This window comes from Eucyclogobius newberryi, unplaced genomic scaffold (genome assembly GCF_026437365.1).
Source record: "Eucyclogobius newberryi isolate DKJ021-1_F unplaced genomic scaffold, fEucNew1.0.hap1 SCAF_8, whole genome shotgun sequence".
Lineage (NCBI taxonomy): Eukaryota > Metazoa > Chordata > Actinopteri > Gobiiformes > Gobiidae > Eucyclogobius > Eucyclogobius newberryi.
Window position 1 is genome coordinate 25,912,425 of NW_027316500.1, and position 27,064 is coordinate 25,939,488.

At 38.2% G+C, this 27,064-nt stretch overlaps 1 protein-coding gene across 2 annotated transcripts in view; it reads left to right on the top strand.

The window, feature by feature from the left end:
- ret (ret proto-oncogene receptor tyrosine kinase) overlaps nucleotides 1-27,064 on the top strand; it is a 63,719-nt gene that overhangs the window by 30,258 nt on the left and 6,397 nt on the right. The window contains exons 2-18 of one of the 2 annotated variants that reach the window (XM_072436607.1): nucleotides 7,231-7,473; nucleotides 10,512-10,805; nucleotides 11,574-11,812; nucleotides 12,840-13,032; nucleotides 13,220-13,419; nucleotides 14,598-14,880; nucleotides 15,679-15,810; nucleotides 16,432-16,542; nucleotides 16,623-16,736; nucleotides 16,826-17,070; nucleotides 18,426-18,573; nucleotides 19,120-19,227; nucleotides 20,301-20,515; nucleotides 21,474-21,596; nucleotides 25,079-25,149; nucleotides 25,221-25,358; nucleotides 26,891-26,990. In XM_072436607.1, the coding sequence (XP_072292708.1) occupies nucleotides 7,231-7,473; nucleotides 10,512-10,805; nucleotides 11,574-11,812; nucleotides 12,840-13,032; nucleotides 13,220-13,419; nucleotides 14,598-14,880; nucleotides 15,679-15,810; nucleotides 16,432-16,542; nucleotides 16,623-16,736; nucleotides 16,826-17,070; nucleotides 18,426-18,573; nucleotides 19,120-19,227; nucleotides 20,301-20,515; nucleotides 21,474-21,596; nucleotides 25,079-25,149; nucleotides 25,221-25,358; nucleotides 26,891-26,990 (2,957 nt within the window). Of the gene's footprint in view, nucleotides 1-7,227; nucleotides 7,474-10,511; nucleotides 10,806-11,573; nucleotides 11,813-12,839; nucleotides 13,033-13,219; nucleotides 13,420-14,597; nucleotides 14,881-15,678; nucleotides 15,811-16,431; nucleotides 16,543-16,622; nucleotides 16,737-16,825; nucleotides 17,071-18,425; nucleotides 18,574-19,119; nucleotides 19,228-20,300; nucleotides 20,516-21,473; nucleotides 21,597-25,078; nucleotides 25,150-25,220; nucleotides 25,359-26,890; nucleotides 26,991-27,064 lie in introns of both variants that reach the window. The other variant, XM_072436606.1, reaches the window with a different exon arrangement.

Here is a 27,064-nt window from a genome sequence, read left to right on the forward strand (position 1 = left end):
CCTCTAAAGGTCGCAGAGGAAACTACACTCACCTATAAATGAACGTGTGCAATTAGCCCGCTTAATTAGATTATCTGTGTGTTTCACTTGTGCGTTTGCCGTTATTACTCACAAATGGCTCGTTTTAGATATTTTCTGCGAGGGATATTCGAGCCACAAAACGGCGCGCGGCACATAAATAAGTAATGCCCAAACAAATGGATTCAGTGTCGTCTGAGAGTATTTCTGGTGGAGGAGAACGCTTCAACAACAGATCCATGCCGAGCCCAAATAGACTCTTTGGTTGTTGCTATTCTAAGATCTGAAACTCAAGATGAGAGAATGAAGAGAGGAAGTACAGCTGCAAATAACAAGCATTTTTGTGGAGGATATTGTGATATTTTCTTTCCAATTTGTTTTGGATTTTTAAAGATTTTTGTAGCAAGTTCAAATACAACTGAATAGAGTAAATTTGCATAAAAATGTAATGTACAGAGTGGCAAAGTTTGAGTACTTTTCACTTCTGGACAGGCTTTTAAATGTAAACATGTTCAAAATGGTTAAAAATACAGTTTGTGTACCAAAACAAAGTCTCTTAATAGAAAAATGGATCAAATATAGACTGTAAAAATAAAATAAATACTATAAATAAAATAAATAGAATAAATTAAATAAAAATGAATAAAAACAAATAAATAAATAAATACAATAAATACAATACATACAATACATAAAAAATACAATAAATAAATATAATAAAATAAAATAAATGCAATAAATACAATAAATAAAACACATGCAATAAATTCAATAAATAAATAAATCAAATAGATAAAATACATAAAATAAAAGAAATAGAAGCAGTTCAATAAAATAATTAAATAAAAATTACTGATTACTGTGACTTTGTTTCACTATATCTTTCTCAATTACAGGGGAGAAAGATATAATGCTAAATCAACTCTGTCAAACTGTATTTAGAGTGATTCATGCATATTTGAGTCATCTTTAATGTGTCTTTTTAATGCCATACTGTGGAATATTTAGGCAAAGACATAACATAAGAAAGCACGTCTTCATAGTGACGAGCAGGTTGCAGATCGTCACCAGAAACCTGCATCTTTTATTCTATTTTTAGCTTCTTATTGTAGATCACGTTTCACCATTTGTTTAATAAAAAGCCACAGCCTCAGTAAATCTTGATGCCATAAGAAAAGCGGCTGGTTTGATCCGTCCGAGCAGCTCCTGTCATCTCCACAAATCAAATCTGGACCAGAGCTCGGAGCGAACGCTGCTGCAGAAATAGAAAATCAGGTTTGGTTCTGTGATAATGACTTTAGTGTGGCCCCTGATGGTTCGCTGCTCAAGAGGGTCACATCACCAGGAGACGCATACCACAAACACAAAGACCAACGCCACTGTTTAGTCCTGCTTTAGACCTGCTTTAGTCCCTGTTTAGACCTGGTTTAGAGCTGGTTTAGTCCCTGTTTAGACCTGGTTTAGAGCTGGTTTAGTCCCTGTTTAGACCTGGTTTAGACCTGCTTTAGACCTGCTTTAGACCTGCTTTAGTACCTGGTTTAGACCTGCTTTAGTCCGTGTTTAGACCTGCTTTAGACCTGCTTTAGACCTGCTTTAGTCCTGCTTTAGTCCCTGTTTAGACCTGCTATAGTCCCTGTTTAGACCTGGTTTAGACCTGCTTTAGACCTGCTTTAGACCTGGTTTAGACCTGCTTTAGACCTGCTTTAGTCCTGCTTTAGTCCGTGTTTAGACCTGCTTTAGACCTGCTTTAGACCTGCTTTAGTCCTGCTTTAGTCCCTGTTTAGACCTGCTTTAGACCTGCTTTAAACCTGGTTTAGAGCTGGTTTAGACCTGGTTTAGACCAGCTTTAGACCCTGTTTGGACCTGATTTAGACCTGGTTTGGAGCTGGTTTAGACCTGCTTTAGACCTGATTCAGACCTGGTTTGGACCTGGTTTAGAGCTGGTTTAGACCTGCTTTAGACCCTGTTCAGACCTGCTTTAGACCTGGTTTAGACCTGGTTTAGAGCTGGTTTAGACCTGGTTTCGACCCTGTTTAGACCTGGTTTAGATCCTGTTTAGACCTGGTTTAGACCTGGTTTAGTCCCTGTTTAGACCTGGTTTAGTCTTTGGTGTAGTCCTGTTTTAGTCTCTGGTTTAGTCCTGGTTTAGTCTCTGGTTTAGTCCTGGTTTAGTCCTGGTTTAGGCCTTGTTTAGTCCTAGTTTAGTCCTGGTTTAGTCCTGGTTTAGGCCTTGTTTAGTCCTAGTTTAGTCCTGGTTTAGTCCTGGTTTAGTCCTGGTTTAGGCCTGGTTTAGGCCTTGTTTAGTCCTGGTTTAGTCCTGGTTTAGTCCTGGTTTAGTGCTGGTTTGGTTGTTTTCACATTGTACATCGTCTCAGATGTATGAAATGTATTGAAAACAGAAAATCCACAAATGTTGGACCTTAGTATTTAAACGTTATTTATTAGTTTATTATTTGTTTGAATCAGCGGCACAAATGTTCCACATTAAACTTATGGCTTCATGTCCTTTCAGTTCACAACAATCACGTCTTTGGGGTTGAATAATGGCACCACTTTCTGAAGAAAAGAAGAACAATAATAATTCACTTTTGTATTATTTATGCTGACAGAGAAGACGTTGTGCCAGTTTATGCTTCATGTGGACGCAGTGCATAATTACAGAGATAAAAAACATAAATCAAACTTACATCATTCTGACCTGTCGTCTGCTCCATGATTTCATTTGAATGTAACATTCATTGAGTCGGTGCTGGTTTTGTTTTATTAAGTTGCTTAATATTGAGGCATTCACTTGATTTTCTTTCAGTGCTCGTCTGGGTTTTGTCCTTTAGTCTTCTTTTTCTGCTCATATTACTCCACTAAACACACTTCCTGAGGTAAAAGTTGTGTCAAAATGAGTTGTCAAAAGTATCGTAAATCCACTAGGAATCTGGAATAATCTTCATCAGCTTCACCAGAACTAGAAAACTGGAAACGTAAAGAAAGTTCTGTCATTTTTTACGCTCATTTTGACAAAACAATATCTTTTTTGTTATATTGTTTTTAATCAAAATGAGCCAATTTCTTTGTACGGTGAAAAAAAACAGGGGGAAAAAGCTAAATCAGTTTTCTCGTTGATCATTTCACATCCACAACTGAAGCTGTCGTTTTTAGCCTTATTTGAGCCGCTTCGGTTTTTATAGCACAGAAAACTCAACAGGGAAAATCGCACTGCCACAAAATATGAATCGTTACAATTTATAGAAGGATAAATAACAAATATATAAAATATATAAAAAGTCAAACTAAATAAAAAAAGTCAAGCTAAATAAAAAAGTAAGTCAGCCTAAATAAAAAAGTCAAACTAAATAAAAAAGTCAAACTAAATAAAAAAGTCAAACTAAATAAAAAAGTCAAACTAAATAAAAAAGTAAGTCAGCCTAAATAAAAAAGTCAAACTAAATAAAAAAGTCAAACTAAATAAAAAAGTCAAACTAAATAAAAAAGTCAAACTAAATAAAAAAGTAAGTCAGCCTAAATAAAAAAGTAAGTCAGCCTAAATAAAAAAGTAAGTCAGCCTAAATAAAAAAGTAAGTCAAACTAATTAAAAAAGTCAAACTAAATAAAAAAGTAAGTCAACCTAAATAAAAAAAGTCAAGCTAAATAAAAAAGTAAGTCAAACTAAATAAAAAAGTCAAACTAAATAAAAAAAATCAACCTAAATAAAAAAGTCAACCTAAATAAAAAAGTCAAGCTAAATAAAAAAGTAAGTCAGCCTAAATAAAAAAGTCAACCTAAATAAAAAAGTCAAGCTAAATAAAAAAGTAAGTCAGCCTAAATAAAAAAGTCAAGCTAAATAAAAAAGTAAGTCAAACTAAATAAAAAAGTCAAACTAAATAAAAAAAATCAACCTAAATAAAAAAGTCAAACTAAATAAAAAAGTCAAGCTAAATAAAAAAGTCAAACTAAATAAAAAAGTCAAACTAAATAAAAAAGTCAAACTAAATAAAAAAGTCAAGCTAAATAAAAAAGTCAAACCAAATAAAAAAGTCAAACTAAATAAAAAAGTAAGTCAGCCTAAATAAAAAAGTAAGTCAAACTAAATAAAAAGTCAACCTAAATAAAAAAGTCAAGCTAAATAAAAAGTAAGTCAGCCTAAATAAAAAAGTAAGTCAGCCTAAATAAAAAAGCCAAGCTAAATAAAAAAGTAAGTCAGCCTAAATAAAAAAGCCAAGCTAAATAAAAAAGTAAGTCAGCCTAAATAAAAAAGTCAAGCTAAATAAAAAGTAAGTCAGCCTAAATAAAAAAGTAAGTCAGCCTAAATAAAAAAGTAAGTCAAGCTAAATAAAAAAGTAAGTCAGCCTAAATAAAAAAGTCAAACTAAATAAAAAAGTCAAACTAAATAAAAAAGTCAAGCTAAATAAAAAAGTAAGTCAGCCTAAATAAAAAAGTCAAACTAAATAAAAAAGTCAAACTAAATAAAAAAGTCAAACTAAATAAAAAAGTAAGTCAGCCTAAATAAAAAAGTAAGTCAGCCTAAATAAAAAAGTAAGTCAAACTAAATAAAAAAGTCAAGCTAAATAAAAAAGTAAGTCAAACTAAATAAAAAAGTCAAACTAAATAAAAAAAAATCAACCTAAATAAAAAAGTCAAGCTAAATAAAAAAGTAAGTCAGCCTAAATAAAAAAGTCAAGCTAAATAAAAAAGTCAAACTAAATAAAAAAGTCAAACTAAATAAAAAAGTCAAACTAAATAAAAAAGTCAAGCTAAATAAAAAAGTCAAACTAAATAAAAAAGTCAAACTAAATAAAAAAGTCAAACCAAATAAAAAAGTCAAACTAAATAAAAAAGTAAGTCAGCCTAAATAAAAAAGTAAGTCAAACTAAATAAAAAAGTAAGTCAGCCTAAATAAAAAAGTAAGTCAACCTAAATAAAAAAGTCAAGCTAAATAAAAAGTAAGTCAGCCTAAATAAAAAAGTAAGTCAGCCTAAATAAAAAAGCCAAGCTAAATAAAAAAGTAAGTCAGCCTAAATAAAAAGTCAAGCTAAATAAAAAGTAAGTCAGCCTAAATAAAAAAGTAAGTCAGCCTAAATAAAAAAGTAAGTCAGCCTAAATAAAAAAGCCAAGCTAAATAAAAAAGTAAGTCAGCCTAAATAAAAAGTCAAGCTAAATAAAAAGTAAGTCAGCCTAAATAAAAAAGCCAAGCTAAATAAAAAAGTAAGTCAGCCTAAATAAAAAGTCAAGCTAAATAAAAAGTAAGTCAGCCTAAATAAAAAAGTCAAGCTAAATAAAAAGTAAGTCAGCCTAAATAAAAAAGCCAAGCTAAATAAAAAAGTAAGTCAGCCTAAATAAAAAAGTAAGTCAGCCTAAATAAAAAAGCCAAGCTAAATAAAAAAGTAAGTCAGCCTAAATAAAAAAGTAAGTCAGCCTAAATAAAAAAGTAAGTCAAACTAAATAAAAAAGTCAAACAAAATAAAAAAAAATCAATAAAAAATAAAAAAAATCAACCTAAATAAAAAAGTCAAGCTAAATAAAAAAGTCAAGCTAAATAAAAAAGTCAACCTAAATAAAAAAGTCAAACTAAATAAAAAAAATCAATAAAAAAAAAAAAAAATCAACCTAAATAAAAAAGTCAAGCTAAATAAAAAAGTCAACCTAAATAAAAAAGTCAACCTAAATAAAAAAAAGTGTGGTTTTATTTGGCTGTTGTTGAAAAGTTATAGCATTTAACGTTCCCCAAACATAAAAAGAAATGTTACGTGAGTCAATTTCTCCAAAGATTTAGACCAAATATCCAAATATTGTTGACCAAATATTTAGAATTTCTCACATTGATTGAGCTTTACAGCGTGTCCGTCTGCTAACGACTCGCCCGTTTGTGTCACGTTATCCGTTACGTCCGGTAGTTAAACATCTGAAGGTGAACAAGGAGAACAAGGAGAACCGGAAACCAGCGCCATCGACCCGGCGAGAAACTCATTAAAGGAGCTGCATAAGTGTCATTCGAGACGCTCCGTTTCCGCTAACGAAGGCAGAACCGACATGTCGTTCATGTCATGTGTGTCGTTCAGAGGGATGTGTGATTGACGAGTGACATAAACCACTTCCTGTAATAGAACTCCACTCAGTGTTTATGGATAAGATCTTATAATTACAGTTGCAACGTATAGATTTAGAGCTTTCTTTTGTTTTGTTCTGCTGTAGCGACGGTCGGCCGTGTCTGAATGAAGTTGATTCTTGTGTTAGTTTCATTGAGTAAAGTAGTCCTCTGTGAAATTGTTATTGATATGTATATGAATATAAATATAAGAACATGAACTTAAATGTACGCGTTCTTGTCCAAGAAGTGTGTCCTGACTGGATTTCAAGAGGAATAATATCTAAATGATGTAAATGCGTGAATAATCTAAACTGTTTTACTATATATTTATTAAAAACGAATGGGAAAGAGAGGGTGATTTAGATGTGACGGATGAAGAATGGGAAAATCTCAATAAAGGAGAACAAAATGTCATGTTGGGAGGAAATTTTGTTGGAAAAAATGTTTCTCGTTTTTGTCAAACTGCTGGAAAAACTGTGCTTATCATGTGTTTTAGGACTGTTAAAAATTAATTATTATTATATCCCGATAACAATGGTATGTCAATCAAACATAAATGTGCTAAAACAAGGTCTTTAAATGTATTCGTTGAGGTTTAAGTATCAGACAAATGTGAAATGACTGTAAAATGACCTACAGAAGTGCAACAATCTTATTTTATACACTTTATAGCAGTTTATTGGTTCGTTTTGCATTCATTTGTTGCAGCATTTTATAAAATTAATAAACAATATACTTGATATTTAGGCAAAATTTCAATATTACTTATGTTTTGACTGTTTGTTCACCTTTAAGAAAGAACTACTAAATAATCAAATCTTGTATTCACATGTTGATGTTGTTAAGTGTTAAGGTTTAGCCTCTATTCTATGTTAGATCAGATCAGATTTTGTCTTTTCATCTTTGAATATTCAGCTCATTAAACTTTGTATATTGTAGGTAGATTTATTGTGTTCAGGTCTGACATCAGTACATCATTTATAATCAATCAGACCTCCACGATGGCTCACAAAATCACATCTTAATCAATACATTGGTAAATAAATCCCTTAAACTTGTGAGAACGACAGCAGCGGCCGTTTCTTTCTGTCTTTCTGCATTGACTCGTGGTCTGGCTCTTGTCCCCGCAGGAGTCTCGTGTCTGTACTTCCCTCAGACCGAGTACACGGAGACGGTCTACGTGGGACAGTCGGCCGGGACGCCCCTCCTCCAGCTCCACTCTCTGCTGGACAGCGCCTCAGAGCGGCCTCACTTTTACCTGTGTTGGACCAGCGCTCACAAAGTCCCGGTCTACAGCTCCTGGTTCATCATGGACCTTCACAGCGGCGTCCTGTCCCTCAACAAGACGCTGGAGGAGAGCGACTTCGCCCTGCTCAGTAAGGACCAATGATACTTTCTGTGCTTAAGGCTGCGTTCACACCGGTCCTGTTCTAGTCCAGTCTGACCACTGTTTTCATCTCTGCGAGTTCAGATGGGTGTGATTGACAGGTGGATTAGCCAATCTGGGAGGGTGTAAAAACAGACATGGCTGTTCATGAGGAAACAAGAAAGGAACAATTGTCACAGTGATCACGCGGATTTCTGCAGAATCAATGAGCGAAGCACAAAACTCTGTTAATGTTGTTTTAATTGGTAGATGACCAATTAGCGCCTCCTTCACAGAAATAAACTCATCTGATTGCACTGTACTGTTTGAGTTTGAGTGCACATCAACACTGGGACTAAACACACTTCATCCTTCTGCACAAATATCTCTCCTTGTGTTGTTAGTCTTGTAACTATGGATCTTACTTTACAAGATTTTAGTATTATAATTACTGTAAACATCACAAAACATCACGGTTTTAGGATAAACGACACAAAGAATAGTCCTTGATTCACTTGTACTCACATTGTATAAAAGACTCTTCCTAGTTTGTGAGCAGCTTTATGAAATCAACTTTTCTGAACGATAAAGTAGGAGTGGTCAATGTGGCAAAAACATTAATATCATGGTTTTCCTGTAGCCATTTGATCACAGTAGTATCTTCACAGTCACAGGAATGAGATGATGATTTGTACCACATCGACCTGCTCTCACCTGAATTATCCCGATTCATGATGATCCTATGGCCTTCCTGTCTCATCTTTACTACTACTCTTCTTTCATTACTACTACTACTACTACCACGGGTCAGTTCTGGAGTAACTTGTACAAGCAACAAGTAAACAACCACCTGTTACATGAATATAAGTAACATCTGCCAGATTAAAGGCAATGCATACATATAATTCAATAGTTTAACATGTGTGTGGGAATGCCTTGTTATCTAAATTGAGGATTACATTTAGTCTTAAGAAAAATTATGTAAGAAAAGGTTAAAAAGTCCATTCTTTCTTGGACTAAACATCTTCCAACTTTCTCTGCACCTCTTGTTTTTTGGCTCGTCACTCTGAGCCCAGCGCGGCCCTGAGTCAGCAGTTGTGATTCTGCTAAGTGCACCGTGCCAATAGCACTTTACTGTCCGCAATAAACCTGTGGATAGATATTTGATACATCTACCTTTTAAAGAAGCCCGCATCGCCTCAGTTCTAGTGTATTTACCTCACTAGTATATTATTAAAGTCGTGTAGCTTCCCGCGTGGCTTGTCGCTAACATGAAAGTAAATCTGGTCATGACATTTACGCTCTGTTCTTGGCCATAGCTTTATGCTTTGGATGATAATGTGATTAAAGCCTGTAAAAACTGCAAAGTCATCAGGAAAAGTACCTCAAGATGAAACGCTTCTTGTGATTGTTTTGGCTGCGTCCCGTAAACCCGACACTTAAACCGGGGCGTGGAGTTCGTTATAAGAGATATGTTGGAGTTTGCCTTTTATATTAACAGAGAAACATTATAAAGTCTAGTTTTTACATGTTCCCTGGTCAAAAACGGACCCGGAGTTGTGTTCAGCCTCGTTCACTCTTGTTTCATTCGTCCTGTTCACAAGCTCGTCTTCTCTGCTCCTCACAAAAATGCTCCGTTTCAACTTTCCCAGATCTGTGACGTCTTAGGTAGAGCTCAGAGATCTCCCGCACTGTTTTTAATTCATAAATCATCACCGCACTCTTTTATTTTTGAGCATTTCTACCGTCAAATCGCATTAATTCACTTAACTTCCGGCGCTGGTGAGAGATGGCTGTGCTTTTTGTGCTCTATTTATTGTAATTTTGTAAATATTTTTGCACATTCACTTGAGCTTTTCTATTAAGAGTGTTTTTAAAGTTTTTTATAAGTTATCTGTTCTTTATTATTTACTTCTGTACCTACAACACTGGAATTTCCCCCTTTATTCCCCACAAATAAAGGCTTATCTTATCTTAATTCATTACAAAGCATTTATTGCGATTAGCACCAATCTCGATGGGGGAAGTCATGTGCTTTTCGACACATTATTTTAAGTTCTAAAACGTTCTATTCCAAAGTGCATGTGTTTAAGAGCATATCAGATTCCAATAACAATACAAATACATCCTAATAAATGTCTAATTTGTCAAAACATCCACTCACAAAAAGACTATTAAAATGATGTCTGCAGCTCTTTGTCTGCCAAATGAGTGAACGTCTTGGCAGCTCGCTTCAGAATTCAAGTCGAGTGTGGTGTAATCTGCAGCCGACAAATGTATTTTCTCTTGTGGTAGAGTGGGTGAGGGTGTAATAATAGATGTAATAATAGATGTAATAATCAATGCATATTAGACCTTAACTTGTGTTACATTGTGTGTGTTGTGCATTAAACCGCTGGCGATATGCAAAGAAAAATTACACAACAATTCTACTGAAGCCGGCTCGCGATTTGATCATGCTGCTCGTGAATGATTGTTTCTTTATGCCAGGAGCGTCCAAACCTTTTTCACCAAGGGCCGCATTTTGAAACTGATACGGAGCAGAGAGAAAACCTGTCAATAAAGTGAATCATTAGACACTTTGCATTTGACACTGTTTGACAAGACTTGGAACATTAATATTAGGTCAGTATAACATGAAAATGCTTGAATTTTTAAAATTTTACAGTAAAAAGTACTATTTTTTATTGTTTGAACCAACTTTGCAGGAAGTCAAAGGGCCAACAGAAACAGTTATGAGGGCCGCATTTGGCCCCCGGGCCGTAGTTTGGACAGGCCTGCTTTATGCTGTCTTGAAGAGGTATTAACATATGTAATTTGCTTCTTCTGAGCTCAGACTTCATTGCGGTTGGTAATAGCCTCCTGTCACTCACTCAGCCTGACCAATAAGAGGAGTGGGCGGGACGAAATATCTTTGTTTGAGGCCATTTTTATTACCGTATCAGCTCAGCCCTAAAGTATATTTCTTTTGGCCTTTTGTATGTATGTTTTAAAAAGAAAATACCGCACACTGAAAGTACAACCACGCTCCCGTCCCTTTCTCCACAGATCAGAAGTCGTGGTCGGTGCAGAAGCTGTTCTTGAGGACGATGGTGCTGCCCTCGAGCTCCAGCCGGAGTCAGTGCAGCCACAGGAGGACGGCGCGGGTCATCCTGGACTTTGTGAACGCCTCGGTGCCTCACTGTGCACAGACCGACCCCAAAGAGCTGTGCTTCCCTCACCGGGACGCCTCCATCCCGCACGTGATGGAGAACAGGTTCCCCGGGGCCCTGAGGCAGCTGAGGAGGCTAAGCCGAGCCGGGGTGTGTCCCAACTACACCATCACCTACAACGTGGAGTCAGGTGAGGGAACGAAGGGATGATATTGTCAATGGCCAGAAGTATGGTAACTTATAACTCGAATAATGAGATAACCCAAGAGAAATCTGATCATCTGGTGACAGCAAATCGTGTTTGGAAGAAAAAGTACAACAAATGTAACATTTTCTCATTCATTTTTGTCCTTTTTTTGCATAATTTTGTTGTGAACGTGTAAAGAATCAGAACAAATTCATATGCCCTGTTCTCACATCGAATGACATGACATTTCAATAATCTGACAACTCCAGAAATCAGATAACGACTGGTTTATGTCGAAAGCGGTGTTTTTTATTTTGTGGCAAATTAGGTAGAAACTGTAAAATACCTTAATAATATCACAAAATAGAAATAAATATCTGTTGTTTTTATTATTTTGTAATGTTTCTTTAAAGGTGTTGTTGGAGTTAGCTGTCTTATAATGTTTAACCAATTTTGTTTAATATTAAAGATTCTAGATGGAGGAAATTGAGAAATTGTAGACGTGTTTGTAGGTTTATCACATCCTTAAATGCTGGTGACCCGTTGTCTCTGTTTACTGTCTGTGGCCATGTTTCTGTAGCTTATTGTCAGTTATTATTTGACTTATTACACATGGATTTCCGTTTTCAGGTGACAATTTGAGCACTCTTGACCATTCAAACGATATTCTATCATGTCAATTCTATCAACGGTCCTAGTTTTGGTTCCTGATGACATTATTCGAACATTGAAACATGCAAATTAACACAAATGTGGGCGTGTCTCGCGTAGAGTCCCCGGCCCCGTTCGCCGTGAACGACTCGACCTGGGAGCTGATCGTCACGGCGCCGCTGGACCGGGAGGAGGGCGAGAGGTACCGGCTGCTGCTCGTCTGCACCATCAGGACGGACTCGGTCGTCACCAAGCTGGAGACGCCGCTCGAGGTGTTTGTCAACGACGAGGACGACAACGCCCCCTTCATCAACGGGACGGACACGGCAGACATCGCCATCAGCTACAACCGGACCAAGGTTTGTCTAAGTGTCATTGTTTATGTCGGACGTTATGAGCACCGAAACTGTTCTGCACTAGGATTTAACCAGGGTGTTGCCGGGTGTGTCGTCCTGGTCGGGGGCCCGTGCTATGACCCTCTGAGCGTCTGAGTAACGTCCAGTAGATTGACAATAACAAACCTGGACGCGTACGCCGGGTCTGGGTCCGGCGTCCTGGAGAGAGGAGAGAGGTCGCCGGGCAGGCTTTTAGATAGGATTTGAAAACGCCCCATCCAAATAATTTTGTCCAGGGATACGGGGGCAGACTAGGCCCTAACCCCGGCATTCTCCGGACCACGGCTCGGCAGCCAATCAGAGCCAACCACGCAAATTTTGTCGATCAATCAGCGCGCAGCATGCACATTTTCACTTGTAAACAGTAAACTGTAATGGCGGACTATTGTCAAATGCTTCCCGGCCCGATTTAATATGATAATATTCCCTTTTTTTCTTAGATTTATTAATAAAATGGCCGTCCCTGCACTCGAAAATGGCCGTCCACATTTTAAAATGCCCCGTCCAAAATACGGGAAGACGGGTCTCTATCTAAAAACCTGTGTTCAGCCCAGGTCATCCGGGACGGCCCACCTCTGAACAGCCAGGCAGGTCGAAACAATAAACATAAACAAGATCGCTCAAATACCACGTACTACTTTACAAACTACTGTATTACAGCTGTATGGTAAACAAAAAATATATCTGATATTGTGATATTAAATTTAGTGATACTAAATGATTGTATGTTGATATATCAAGTATTTTATGGGTATTATTTACTATTTCATTACGATTTTGTGTTTAGAGAAATGTGGTTTATGCAATACATTTGGCATATTCACTGTTTCGATGATTAAAATGGGTATAGTTCATATCAAGGAAGTAGTTTAACTAAGAACCTGCTGTAAAAATGTATCTGCTTCTTAAAACATGGTGACAAATTGCAGATTATCAAGTGCATTGTTTATTGTTTATTGATTATTGCGTGTGTCGTGTTTGTTTTTTCCAGGGCGGTTTGTTCGGCACCTTGTACGTGTACGACCGAGACCTGACGCCCATCTACCCAGAGCAGAGTCAGAACAAATATGTCTGGACGTCGCTCAACAGTGACCCGTGGATTAAAGAAACGTTCGACTTAAAGGGAACGTTCAGGGAAAAGAAGAACGCTCTGGCAGGGATCAGAGAAACCGTCCATGACTACCGTAAGTTCACAAGCATATGCTGCAACATGCATTCTAAACACCAATGGAAATACTTTTGGATTAACTATTATTTTATTTTGTATTCATAGCATCTGACGACTCTCATATTTTGTTAATGCCTCATAAACATACACACACATCCTCCTCCAGACACGTATTGATAGTATTACGGTAATTTCTCTTCCAGAGTTGGTGCTGAAGAGGAGTTTGTTTGTGAATGAGAACCGCTCGGTGCAGCTTCATTACCTGGTGAACGACACGACGTATCCCGGCCCGAGAGGGACCGTCCTGCTGCACTTCAACGTCACCATTTTACCGGTGCAGATCCTGTTCCCCAACGTCACGCAGGTGTTCACGGTGTCGCGCCGCGCGTCCGGTTACGCTCAGGTGAGTCTTTTACTGGATGAAAGTTACAGAAGTTTCAAATATGGCACAAATATGTCACAATAGCAGGGATTCGGGCTGATGGAACAATATTCACCGTGCGTACCTTTTCTTTGCACCAGTTTGTTATTTTTGCTTTAGAAAGTTAAGATTTGAGCTGTAGAGGGTCGAATGAGTAACTTTATGTGCCATTTGTGTTTCTCTGTGCTATTTATTTGTTGCAGCTTGTGTTTAACAATATTGCACATTTATAAAAGGCTTTACTGAAATTATTCTGCTTTAAAGTTATTGTGTTGGTGGTATAAATTATTTTCAGTATTATTCTCTGTAGCAATTTATCGCTCTTAAAATGTGATATTGTGACAAGCATAGTGTAAAATGTAAATATTTTTCAAACCAATTCTGTTCATAATACAGGATTTTATTAGATTACTTAAGATGCTTTACTTGTTTGAGCTATTTACTCTGTTCTAGCGTTGTTACCTCATCAGAAACATACCTGGAGGAGCATTTAGCTACTTTTCTCGATGTGTGAAGTGGCTCTGAGAATCTTCTCTGCTGTTTTTAAGTCCATAAATCATCGGCAGACTCTTTCTGTGAAATTCTCCTGTCTAATCACGATCAGTACAACTACGTGCTGGAACCCAGAAGAGGCCAGCGTGAAACATGCATTGAAATGATTATCTTAAACTCTGTCTGGAGCCAGTAGATAGCGCCAAAACTCAGCTATTCTCAGTCTAATTTTGTTTGTTGTAAATAGCGATACAAATAATGCATGATGTTTGCCCTTTAAACTGGCTCCGAGCTACTAATTAAAGTTGATTTGATGGAATTTTGATTAGAAATATCCTTATTGATCAGTAACTACACCATTATTAACAGCTGTCTCACAACAAAAAGCTGTATAATAACATAATAGATATTAATTTTACCAGTCCTCATCTAAATTAGTAAGTATTATTCATAGCATTCATGGGTTTTAGTCACATATTTCTGCTATAGGCACCATTTTGAGGACTTTAACAATGAAAAAGGGTGCAAGATTTTGTTATGAATCATGAATTTCTCTGCCAATGCTCCTGCATTTTCATCACTGAGTCCAAAACCCTCAAACAAACATGTATTAAATGTATTAATCTAAACTTGGATTCACTCCAGCGTTACATTCCAATCATTCCCAGGTGGGCCGGGTGTGCGTGGACAACTGTCCCGAGTTCGACGGCTTCGGCGTCTCGTATCGCCTGGAGTTACCCGAGCGTAACCTGTCGTCCAGCCTGCAGTCCTGCTACGGAGCGGTCAGCGTGTCCCAGGCGGCGGACGACCGGTGGGGGCTGCTGTTTGTGAACGACACGGAGCAGCTGGGACGTCCCGAGTGTCAGGAGCTGCTCTACACCGTGGTGGCCCAAGAGGGGCACACGCAGGAGGAGGCCAGCGCTCAGGTCCTGGTCCTGCTGGAGGGGGACGGTGAGGGACACTTTAAAACTACCAAACATAAGCAGAACAAGACAAAAACAGAGAGGTTTAATCACAAAAACACTTATAACTTTAAACTGAACAACTGGAGAAATATGTGGAAATGTAGAAGTCATGCCACTTTCTATTCAGTGACTTTTAATGTTTTCTCCTTTTCCGTCACGTGACCGTCTCCGTGGAGATGTGTGTTGCTTTGCCAGGAATATTCCACAATATGACATTTGTTTTATTTGCCTAGAGTGGTCTCATCTTTCCACAGATCAGGGGTCTCATTTATGAAACTCTTGACTCAAAAAGTGCGTGGGAACGAAACCCAGACAAAAAATATTCAGATTTAGATTGAAATATTCAGATTTAGATTGAAATATTCAGATTTAGATTGAAATATTTAGATCCAGATATTCAGATTTAGATCCAGATATTCAGATATTAGAACAATATTCAGATTTAGATTCAGATATTACAATCACACTTCAAGTTGTCTTTTTTTAAATCCCAAATTATCATGGAACATCAGGTTAGTCTCGTTTGGACCTCATTTTGTACGTACGCTTTATAAATGAGACTTAATTGAATTTAAATATGTTATTCTGTGTTCAAACATCCGTTACAGTAATGATAAAAGTAAAATGTGGCTGGCTCCTTCACACTTCTGCCTTCTCCTTCTGAGCTTTTCTCTAACTATCGCGTGATAACTTTACTTTTTACTTGTCGTTGCACTTTACTTTTGTGACGATGACGATGAGGTTAAAGAAATGACCTCGTGCTCTTTGACCGTGTCGTCCACAGCGGCTAAAGCGCTTCAGGAGAGTCAGGAGTTCTCGTCCTGCGCCGGAAACAAACGCCGCGGCGAGTGTGAATCTGTGAGAGGGTTGGGCGCCACGAGCGGGCGGTGCCAGTGGAGAAAGGGCACGGCGAGAGGTACAAGGAACTCTCCTTAAAAATCAAATACTACGCTTAACTTCTTACTGCGATATGATATCTTCCCTAATCAAAAACACATCTGGAGTTTTTTAATGGTTTTGATCATTTTAACATTCTAATTTCCTTACAATCCAGCTAATTAACTTATTACTTACGAGACTTAAATAAGATAATAAGTGATAGAATTGAGTTGTTTTTAACTTGATTTTGGTATATTTTGACTCACATCAGTTAGAATGTTTGTCTTTCTCTAATTTTAAGTAAAACAAGATATTTGATGCTTGTTCCACTGGCAAATCTTATTTTAATAAAGTCAAAATATAATCGAGATATTAAAAAAAAAAACTACCGTATTTTCCATATTTTTTCATAGTTTTGGCCGGGGTGCGTCTTATATACTTTTATCAACTTTTATACTTTTTTAAAACTTATTTTCCTATTCAAGATTGTATTTTTTTCCAAATTTAAACTGCTTTGCTCCTTTGTGTGCAGCAGCTGGACTCATTACGCCCCCTACTGGCGACAGTTTTACTTATTTTCCATGAACCTACATCATACAACACGCCTTTAATGTTATTCCACGTATATATTCTCATTTTCTTCTTCATTTCGTTGCAGGGATATCGGTATCGTACTCCACCTGCTCCCCCGACCTGCGAACGTGCCCCGACAGTTTCTGTGACGCCGTCGAAAGCAAAGACCCCTCGATCTGCCCCCAGGACTGCACAAGTGAGTGACGCGACGGGCCGCTCTGTTCCCGCGTTTGAATACGACACTACGTAAAAAAGTTCTCCCGATCTTTTGTGCAGGGGGTCCGGTGGTGGGGGGACACGAGCGGGGCATCCGGGACGGGATCCAGGCCGGGTACGGGACCTGCTACTGCCTCACGGAGAAGTGCTTCTGCGAGAAAGTGGACGACGAGGGTCAGCGCAAAACTCCCTGAAAGTCCCCGCCGTCGATCGTGTGTCTTCGCTGCTGATTCTTCTTCTTCTTCTTCTTCGTTTGTTTCCAGTGGCGATTTGCGACGACATGTGCAAGACCATCGTCGCCACCGCTCTGCTGCTCTCCTTCGTCGTGTCCATCCTCCTCTCGTCCTACTTCATCCACCGGTACCACAAGAACTCGCCCAAACCGCCCATCGCCTCGGCGGAGATGACCTTCAGGAGGCCGGCCCAGGCTTACCCCATCAGCTTCCCCGGCAACAACCTCCGCAGGGGCTCCCAGGAGTCCATCGAGACCGACACCTTCAAAATACCCGTGAGTAGAAGCGGAGGGACATGGCGGCGCGGTGGCAGAGTGGTTAGCGTTCTCCGTAGCGACGAGGTACCGGGTTCTGTTTGCAGACTGGACGAAGAGGATTGCGTGTTGTTTCCGCAGTAGCCAAGATATGTGCTCGAGTAAGAGTAACGTTACTTTAAAGTAATCAAAGCAAAGTACCGTATTTTCCGGACTATAAGTCGCACCAGCCAAAAAATGCATAATAGAGAAGAAAAAAACATATATAAGTTGCACTGGAGTATGAAATGCAGTTGCAAGTGTGAAAATCACAAATAATATTGAATATCGTCGCTCCGGAGTCTAAGTATAAGTATAAGTATAAATCGCACCCGGGCCAAAACTATGAAAAAGGGTGCGACTTATAGTCCGGAAAATACGGTAGTGGTCAAAGGAACTGTAATATCTGATTCAGCCAATCCACTTTATTCATATAGAACATTTTACAAACAAACAGTTTCTAAAGTGCTTTGCAGAAACACAGAGACAACCATAGTAACAATAACACAAAAATCAAATAATTCTCAGTTTATCTCACTAATCATAAACAAGATAAAACCAGTAAAACTATAAAATAGAAATTAATACAAAGCTCACTTATTCTGATTGAAATTAGAAAAAAAAACATATCTACATATACATTTTGTATTTTAGAATATAATGTAATTATTCATGTATTTGATTAAATCTTTGAATGAGATTAAAAGCGCAATGGACGATTTTTCGGCGATTTGAGAACGCAGGTGGAAGTGCGCATGCGCACTCCCCCGTGTGGACTGATACAACACACACGTGCGTTTGTTTATTAGCGCAACGGAGCGCATCACATCTCTCGTCTTCCGTAGATTTCTGTCCACTTCTGTGTCAGCTCGAACTGTCTTTCTCCATCTTCATTTTGCCCCGTACACTGAGGGAACTAGGAGGCGATAGTGAGCGATAGGTGCGTTTTATGATTGATACGTGGCAGGACAAATGATTTATCCACGCCACGAGGAAATATGAAAAAAAATTGCTGAAAAAAATCGTCCATTCCACCTTTAATAAACACTGCAAATGATGTTCAACATTAACATCACATTTGAAAACTGTCTGGGACATAAAACTCTGCAATGGAAACAATGGATGGATCCGTTTGGAAAGTGCTTTTGGAGCAGGACAAAAGACTTTCACAAAGAGGTGGATGTCACAGGATGAACCGACTCTCAAGGATTGGACTCAAATAACAACATTTATGAAGTTAATTTGACAATGAAATACATTTTAAAATCATCTTGTTGAACTTGTGTTATTCACAAAAGAAGTCGAGCTTTAGACTGAACCTGACTCTGTGTTTCCAGGAGGATCCGAAGTGGGAGTTTCCACGTAAAAACCTGGTGCTGGGGAAAACTCTGGGAGAGGGAGAGTTTGGAAAGGTCGTCAAGGCAACGGCGTTCAGGCTGAAAGGGAAAGCCGGATACACAACTGTGGCTGTGAAAATGCTCAAAGGTGAGAAGAGCCCGACAGAAGAGGCTTTTCGCTCAGTCTCTGGAGGATCGAGACCGAAGTAGATTCACTATTTAGTTCTTATAATGGAAATTACAGGTGGGAGGCACAGTATAACCACAAAAAATGAAAACATTGTTAAAAAGGTAACAAATAGAGCTGATAAAGCACAAATATTTGCAACATAATCTTTAAAGTAAGTGTACAAAGTGATATTTCTGCATTTACGGACACTTTTTAGAGCATTTTTAACCAATTGCCGTACAATTGTGTGAATATTGGGATCATTTGTGTCCTTCCTTTTTTATCAAGAATCCCTTATTAATGCTAAAACATGTAAAAATGTATTTCAGAGCATGTTCGTGGACATAGTGGACAGAATATGTTGTCCCCCGCAGACATTGTATCACCTAAATAATTGCGATTGACCAACTCTGACTAATTCAAACTGTTATTTTGAGCGAGAGGCGAAGGTGAAATACGGAGCCGTAAACGTGGGACGTGACGAATGCCGTCATGGCTTTAATCCCGTGTCTCTTTGTCTAATAGAAAACGCCTCTCACAGTGAGTTACGGGACCTGCTGTCGGAGTTCACGCTGCTGAAGCAGGTCAATCATCCGCACGTCATCAAAATGTTCGGCGCCTGCAGCCAGGACGGTGAGGCCATTTCTGTGCAGGAAACCTTTCCATTATCGTTTTAGCCGGGATAAATGTATCGTTTCATGCGTGTATGGTATAAAACACGGGCAAATATATTCATTTATTACCATTTCCTTTCATTTAATAGAGAAATTTCACATTAACTGCACTGAACAAATGTAAATATGGTCAATTATTGCTCCAAAGCTATTTTACGTCATCTAATTTAAACCAATACGTATAGATTGTAAAGATTTATTGATTATTACAGCTTTATTTTCCATGTATTTGCAATGTAATAATCTGCTATCAACTTACTTTGATTTATTACATGCAGTTTTTTTGTTTGTTTCATTCATAAATCTATTAATGTAGTGTTCAAATACAAGTAAAGCACTAAAATAAATCAGAATGTATTAAAACAGGCAAAAAGTACTGTATATGGCCCTCAATTTTAAACTTCTTCCACAGTTTATGAGAAAAATGTAAATGTATCATGCTGTAATGTTTTAATATAAAACAAGGGCATTTTATGTGTAAAAATTGCTAAAAATTGCACTTATAAATCTGGAAAATGGACAGAACCAGGTTTAAATTAACTTATCGGACAAAGGGGATTTTGGATTTCTTATTTAGTGTTTGATTGAACTTTATCTTCCTGAAAATTGTCGTAAAATTCAAATTTCACCTCATGTCTTGGAGTTAAAGCTTCAATAATTGGAGCTTTGAGTTAGACTTGGACAAATCATTCGATACAATCTGTAAAAATCTACTGAAGCACAAGTTAAAGTAAAGTTTGATGTGTATAGGTGCTACTTTAAGGGCTGAAATGTAAATATACAAGTGAATATGTGAGTACTTTGTTGTTTCTAGGTGAAAGCGTACGTGTCGAGAGAGGTTTAGTGTCTTGTCTGACTGTTTTTTAAATCAAACTTGGCAAAAATCTTCATAATCTAATCTTTATTCTCGAATAGTTTTACTTAGAAAGCTTAATACTTCCCTTTTCCTCGCCTTTGAACCACCGCTCCGATTATAAAACACTGTATTTGGACATAAACACAGACCTAAACGGTGCCTTTTCCTCCCGATAGGACCTCTGCATCTGATCGTGGAATACGCCAAATTCGGATCGCTGCGAAACTTCCTCCGGGAGAGCCGTAAAGTCGGGCCGAGCTACATGGGACGCGACGCCAACCGGAACTCCAGCTATCTGGAAAACCCCGACGACCGAGCGCTGACCATGGGAGATCTGATATCGTTCGCTTGGCAGATCTCCAGAGGCATGCAGTACCTGGCCGAGATGAAGGTCAAGTCACGGCTTTATTTACCGTAGTTTCCAGACTATGAGTTGCACCTTTTTTCATAGTTTTGGCGGAGATACTTACATTTATACTTATATACTTAATACTCCGGAGCGACTTATATGTGATATTATTTGTTATTTTCACACTTCCAACCGCATTTCTTACTCCAGTGCAACGTATTTATGTTTTTTTCTTCTCTATTATGCATCTTTTAGCTTATGCGCACACTCTGGTGCGACTTATAGTCCGGAAAATACGGTATATGGACCGATTTACCGACAATCGCTACCTCAACGTGGAAAAAAATACATAAATGCTGCAAATGATTACGTTTCAATATGAATATTAAGAAGTATATGAGTTGAGACTGTGTAATTAATCACATTTTTGAGATTTGGTCAATTCTAATTGTAATAATACTAATACTATGCTTTTTTTAATTGAGAGATTCACAGCCAAAAGTCTGAGATTTTAGTTTTTCTTTGATTAAATGGCAAAGATTAAAAGTTTATTGTGTTTATGTTCAGGGAATTTTTTTTTGAAAGTATTTTTAATTAGTTTCAATAAGGCAAATTTAAATAGAAAATAGTGATGGATGAATATGATTAATTTGCGTAGTTTTTTTGGTCAATTAAGTTTTCAATCGTTGAACAGATTCAGTAAAAGTCGTCATAATTGTTAAAGTTTGAATATTTGCAACATTATAAGCGTCATAAACTCAGTTCATTCAAAAACATAACATTAAGTTCAAACACACCACTTTATGTTTTATTTCTTACAAATTTGATGCATTAAACTTAAAAACGTGTTGATTTTTGTGATTTTCTGCATCGTCACAATCACATTATTTCAATCATTTACATTACTAATGAAATGTTTCTGAAATAAAGCAGCACAGACTTGTTTAATCACTGCAAAAGACGTGAAAACCGTGTATTAACTGAAGCGTTTGTCCTGCAGCTGGTTCACAGGGATCTGGCCGCTCGAAACGTCCTCGTGGCTGAAGGTCGAAAGATGAAGATTTCGGACTTTGGTTTGTCCCGGGACGTTTACGAGGAGGATTCGTACGTGAAGAGGAGCAAGGTGAGCGTAATGATGTCGCTCTCCCAGACGGGGGCGCTACCTACAAATATAAACTCTGGTGATACGCAGTGGTGTAGTCTACAATGATATGTAGAAGTGATTCTGTGTATTCTGGTGACATGATGTGGTTTTATTTTATTTTTTGTGTCCGCTTAACTCCAGATAACGCTTAAATAATTATGTTTAACGTTGTCGGTTGCCTAAATTGATTACATTTGTCTTTGCGCTGCTGTTTGTGTGCTCTAATATCTCTAAACTATGTAACTCGGGCGATAGAGCTCCCTCTGCAGCTCAATTGTGGAAATACATTGTCAGAAAATAGACACAACAGCTTTTCATTCGTTAAATTATTAGGCCCGAGCCCCAGCAGGGGGAGGGCCTATTGCTCCCGCAACGCTGCCGAAGGCAGCGTTGCAACTGTCTGACCAAACATGCGGGCGCAGCCCGCATGTTTGGTACCCCATCGCCCCTGGCAAGTACAGTGAACTAGCCCATGCCGAAGGCATGGATCATGCATACTTACTCCTGCTATGACAGAAATAGTCAACAATTAGTGAATGGGCGTAGCCCATTCACTAATTGTTGACAACAGCAGCGCGAAGCGCTGCATTCCTCCAAAAACCCTCCTGGCATCGTCCCGTACGCGAGAATCCATGCCGCAGGCATGGGCCATGCTTGTATCTGCTCAAATCAATGGAAGTCTATGGGGAGTGGGCGGGGCATCCCGACGGAATAGGGAGTGACGAGCGCGTAAGCGCTCGTAATGATGATTCCACCCCATGGCGGCATCGGGAAGGCTTAGAGCTTTCAAACGATGTATCATTTGTTGTTATAGTAAAAACGGCTATATTGTTTTTGCTAAAAATATTATTATTATTATTATTTTTCTTGTTCTTCTTCAGCGCTTTGATCTCTAATTTGACCCCCTGAACATGCTCAAAAACTCACCAAACTTTGCCCAAAATTCAGAATCGGCGAAAAATTTTATTTTTTCTGGGCCAAAAGTCAAAATACATTGCGCCTATGGGAGACGCCCCGAGGTCAACTTTGGCGTAAAGCTACGAAATTCGGGACACGCATTCCTCTCGTGAGGATAAACAAAAAAAATCATTGTGGCCACGCCCCCAAACTTACCCTATGGCCGCCATCTTCCTTTGAAAATGAAAACAAGCTGAGTTAGCCATTTTGTTTACGTCAAACTTTGACGAACTCCTCCTAGGGCGTTTTGCCCACCGACTTCAAAATCGGCGTACGTCCTCTGGACAAGTGGGGCATCTAAAGTTATTCAATTTTTTGAGATACCTTTTACGGTCTGTGTGCGGCGCAGCCGCAAAGTTGGACAACTTATTTTGGAATATTGCAGGTCTAAAAATTGCTCCCATTTGATCAAAACCAGTCCGATTAGGACCAAATTTGAATCAGTTGTTAAACTTTCTAGTTTGGACCAGTTTAGGCTGACAAAATTGAAATGGCAGTGATAGCGCCCCCTACAGAGTGACCTTTAAATTAACATTGAAGGTCAAAAATTAGTTTTACCAAAATTGTCTAAACTTTACCCAAAATTCTATTTTGCCGTCCCGATCACAAAAGCCAATCACAAAAATGCCTAAATTTTTACGCCGTAGTCGTAGCGATGACAGAAACCTCCCATGTTATCCCTATGGGAAAACCACAAAATCTCTCAAATTACCACATTTTTATGTTTTACACTTTAACGAAGTCCTCCTAGTGCGTTTTGCCCACCAACCTCAAAATCGGTGTACGTCCTCTAGACAAGTGGTGTATCTAAAGTTATCCAAATTTTAAGGATAACTTTTACGGTCTTTGTGCGACGGAGCCGCAAACGTTTCCCAGAATTCTGACTATTTGGCCTTCAGAGTGGCCTATAAACAATAGAGTTTTTCCAAATGACATGATATTTTGAACAAAATTCTAATTTGCCATCCTGATCATAAAAGTATGAGAGCCAAAGTCATATTTTGTACGGCGTAACCGTAGCGTTGACAGAAACATCCCATGTTATCGTTATGGGAAAATCGTAGAATCGCTCAAATCACCACATTTTTACGCTTCACACTTTAATGAACTCCTCCTAGGGCGATTGTCCGATCAAGTTCATATTTGGAGAATATCATCTACACAAGCGGGGCATCAAAACTTACCCATATTTTGATTCTAAGTGCTACGGTCTCTGTGTGGCGGACCCGCAAATATATGTCAGAAATGGGAAAACAGCGAAATCTCTAAAATCACCACATTTTTACGCTTCACACTTTAACGAACTCCTCCTAGGGCGATTGCCCGATCAAGCTCATATTTGGGGAAAATCATCTACACAAACGGGGCATCAAAAGTTATCCATATTTTGATTTTAAGTGGTACGGTCTCTGTGCCGTGGAGCTGCAAATATACTGTCACAAATGGGAAAAACGCCAAATCCTTGAAATGTTCACATTTACGCTTCACACTTTAACAAACTCCTCCGTGGGCAATAGCTCGATCAAGCTTTACTTTGGGAAAAATCATCTACACAAGCGGGGCATCAAAAGGTATCCATATTTTTATTCCAAGTGCTACGGTCTCTGTGCGGCGGCGCAGCAAATTTGACTGACACTTGTGTTCATTTGCACTGGATTGGCCATGTCCAATGTGTCGCCGTCTGTCAAGTTCTTTTTTTATTCAAGACACAATAAGGGCGCCATCTTTATCAAGTCAAAAGCGCAGAGTCGGAAGGCCGGCGGCCCGCGAGGGCCGTTGGATGCCGCTTGCGGCTTTAATATTTTTTTTTCTTTCTTTATCATAATAAGATATGCAAAGACATTTCACATTGCCAAATATTTTAAAAAAGAGTCAGGGTTTCTCAGGAGAGTCTTGGTGTTGTAAAGCTGGTGTTCCGGTCAGAGACAGCAGGGGGCAGCGACGGGCACTTCAAACGCCCCGAAAATACATATTTAACCTATCACTTGGTTCTTAGTTTAAGCAAATTTTACATTAAATACTTTTTACTTTTATTTCACTTCATCTGAGAGCAGTAGCTGTACTTTCTACTCACTACATTGACAGACATTTTAACTGGACTGAAAAGTAAAGTTCTTTTCTGTAGGTTTGAGACGGTGTAAAACGTCCTCCTGCCTTACGATTTTGAGTTAAAAATTTGGGTTTTGACAAAAATATGTAAAAAAAAAACGATATGAATTAAGTTCTCGGTACCAAACAAGCACAATTTATAAATGTTACCAAGATACTTTTTATGTTTTAATAGTTAATGAACTTTTTTACTCCAAAAAGAACATTTTCAACCATTTACTTCATAGATTATTTCATGCAACACTTTTCCTTGAGTATTTTGAGTAAGTACAGCCTTTTAAAACAAGTCCTTCTTCCACCACTGCCCATCGCCATTAAACGACACAAACTCACAGACGTTTTGGACCCTCACATGTCCCCCCAAACCCTCAAACTAACACGGGTGCTCTCCTCAGGGTCGTATCCCAGTGAAATGGATGGCCATAGAGTCACTGTTCGATCACATTTACACCAGTCAAAGCGACGTGTGAGTACAAAGCATTTATATCACGATATGGGACGGTATTTGAGCGTGTTTAACGGGCGTGTGCGCTGCAGATGGTCCTTCGGCGTGCTGCTGTGGGAGATCGTAACGCTGGGAGGAAACCCGTACCCCGGCATTGCCCCCGAACGCCTCTTTAACCTCCTGAAGACGGGATACAGGATGGAGAGACCGGAGAACTGCTCACAGGAGATGTAAACATAACACTAACACTTACTTTACACTTTATTACGTCGGTATTGATTGCGTGGATTACGTTCACGCAGTTTTAGGGCTGCAACCAACAATTAACGTCACATTATCAACAAATAAAGGTTGAAATATGGTGACTGAGGGATTGTAGATGGAGAATATTCACAAATAAAGTGCGTTATTGATGAAAATACACAATTGTTTGATATTTTGTGATGTTTTGATTCAATAATGTCACTGTATTTGTCATAAAAAGTTCTTTTTGCATGTGTTTTAGAGTCTGTTTAGTCCAGATAACTCTGTCATAATTATCAAAACAGAACTACGGTTATGTTTTATTGCTGAATAGTCATGATTAGTCGATTAATGGTTGCAGCCCTTCACAGTTACATGTATTTTAGTGATTTTTTGTGATATATTGTCTACTTGAGCCTTGATTTCTGACTTTGTTTAAACTGGTTTCTGATGGAGATATGGAAAATATGCTAAATGCTCGTCATCGTTTCATACTTGTCATAGTTTCCCTCCTCAAGGTTGTAATTGAGGACAGAAATGTCAGTGTTCATGAAGAAGATTTAAGAACATTCGGGGGAAAAATGACTCAAAGTATCATAGATGTGGTAGTCTTGATTTGCATGATGTGTTACAGAAGAAATAGAGCTTTCAAAAGAAGTATCACAGTCTGACAAAAACATAAACAGTTCAAAGTTGTTGGTATCTTTACTTACTTTACTTGAATTGCGGTGGATACTTTTACTTCACTACATTTGAGAGCTGGTGTAGTACGTTCTACTTCACTACATAAAAGTAAAGCTCATTTTTTGCACATTTGTGATGACGCTCGGCAAAACTAAAGTATTTACATTAAATTGACTTAAAAAGTAATTGATTGAAATCGCTCCTGTTGACCAAAGATCAGCACAATTATTTATCAGAAATACATTAAACGCTCTTAAAGTACATTTTTAAACAGGTTGATTAGAATATAGAACAATAAAAACAAAGAAGTTTAATCATTGTTTCTAATAATTTCACAACATAACAACAACAAAAGACACACACACACTCAAGAAAAAAAAAAATGAAATAAAATAAAAAAAACACAAGAATAAAATGAAATAAAAAAAACACTAAAATAAAAATTAAAAATGTTGAAAAAAAGCACAAGAATAAAACAAAAAACACAAGAATACAAATTTTAAAAATGAAATGAAAAACAAGCTTGACCAGGTAGAACATAAGACAGGTAAAGAAGCACCAGAAAAAAATGTAATAATAAAAATACGTTGATTTTTGAATGTGCTACTTTCACTTGAGTATTTTTTCACTCTTGTATCTTTACTTCTACTTTAATAACAAAATGTAGTGGTCCAAAGAGACAGTTTACATTACAGTCTTTCAGTCGAGCAGCGTGACTGCTCGACTGAAATGACATTCTCGCTGTTTGTTGAATCTGTTTGTCCGAGTCTCTTTGTGCCCTTTGAGTGGCTCCGGTCAGGCTCGGATTGACCTCCACGTCTGCTTCCTTCTTCAGGTACAGCCTCATGCTCCGCTGCTGGAAACAGGAGTCAGACAAGAGGCCGACGTTCTCCGACATCAGCAAAGAACTGGAGAAGATGATGGTGAAGAGTCGGGTATGAGCAGCACGTTCACGCCGTTCATTCACCAGGCCAGGGACGAGCTTTCCGTGCAGCGCATTAAACCGAAA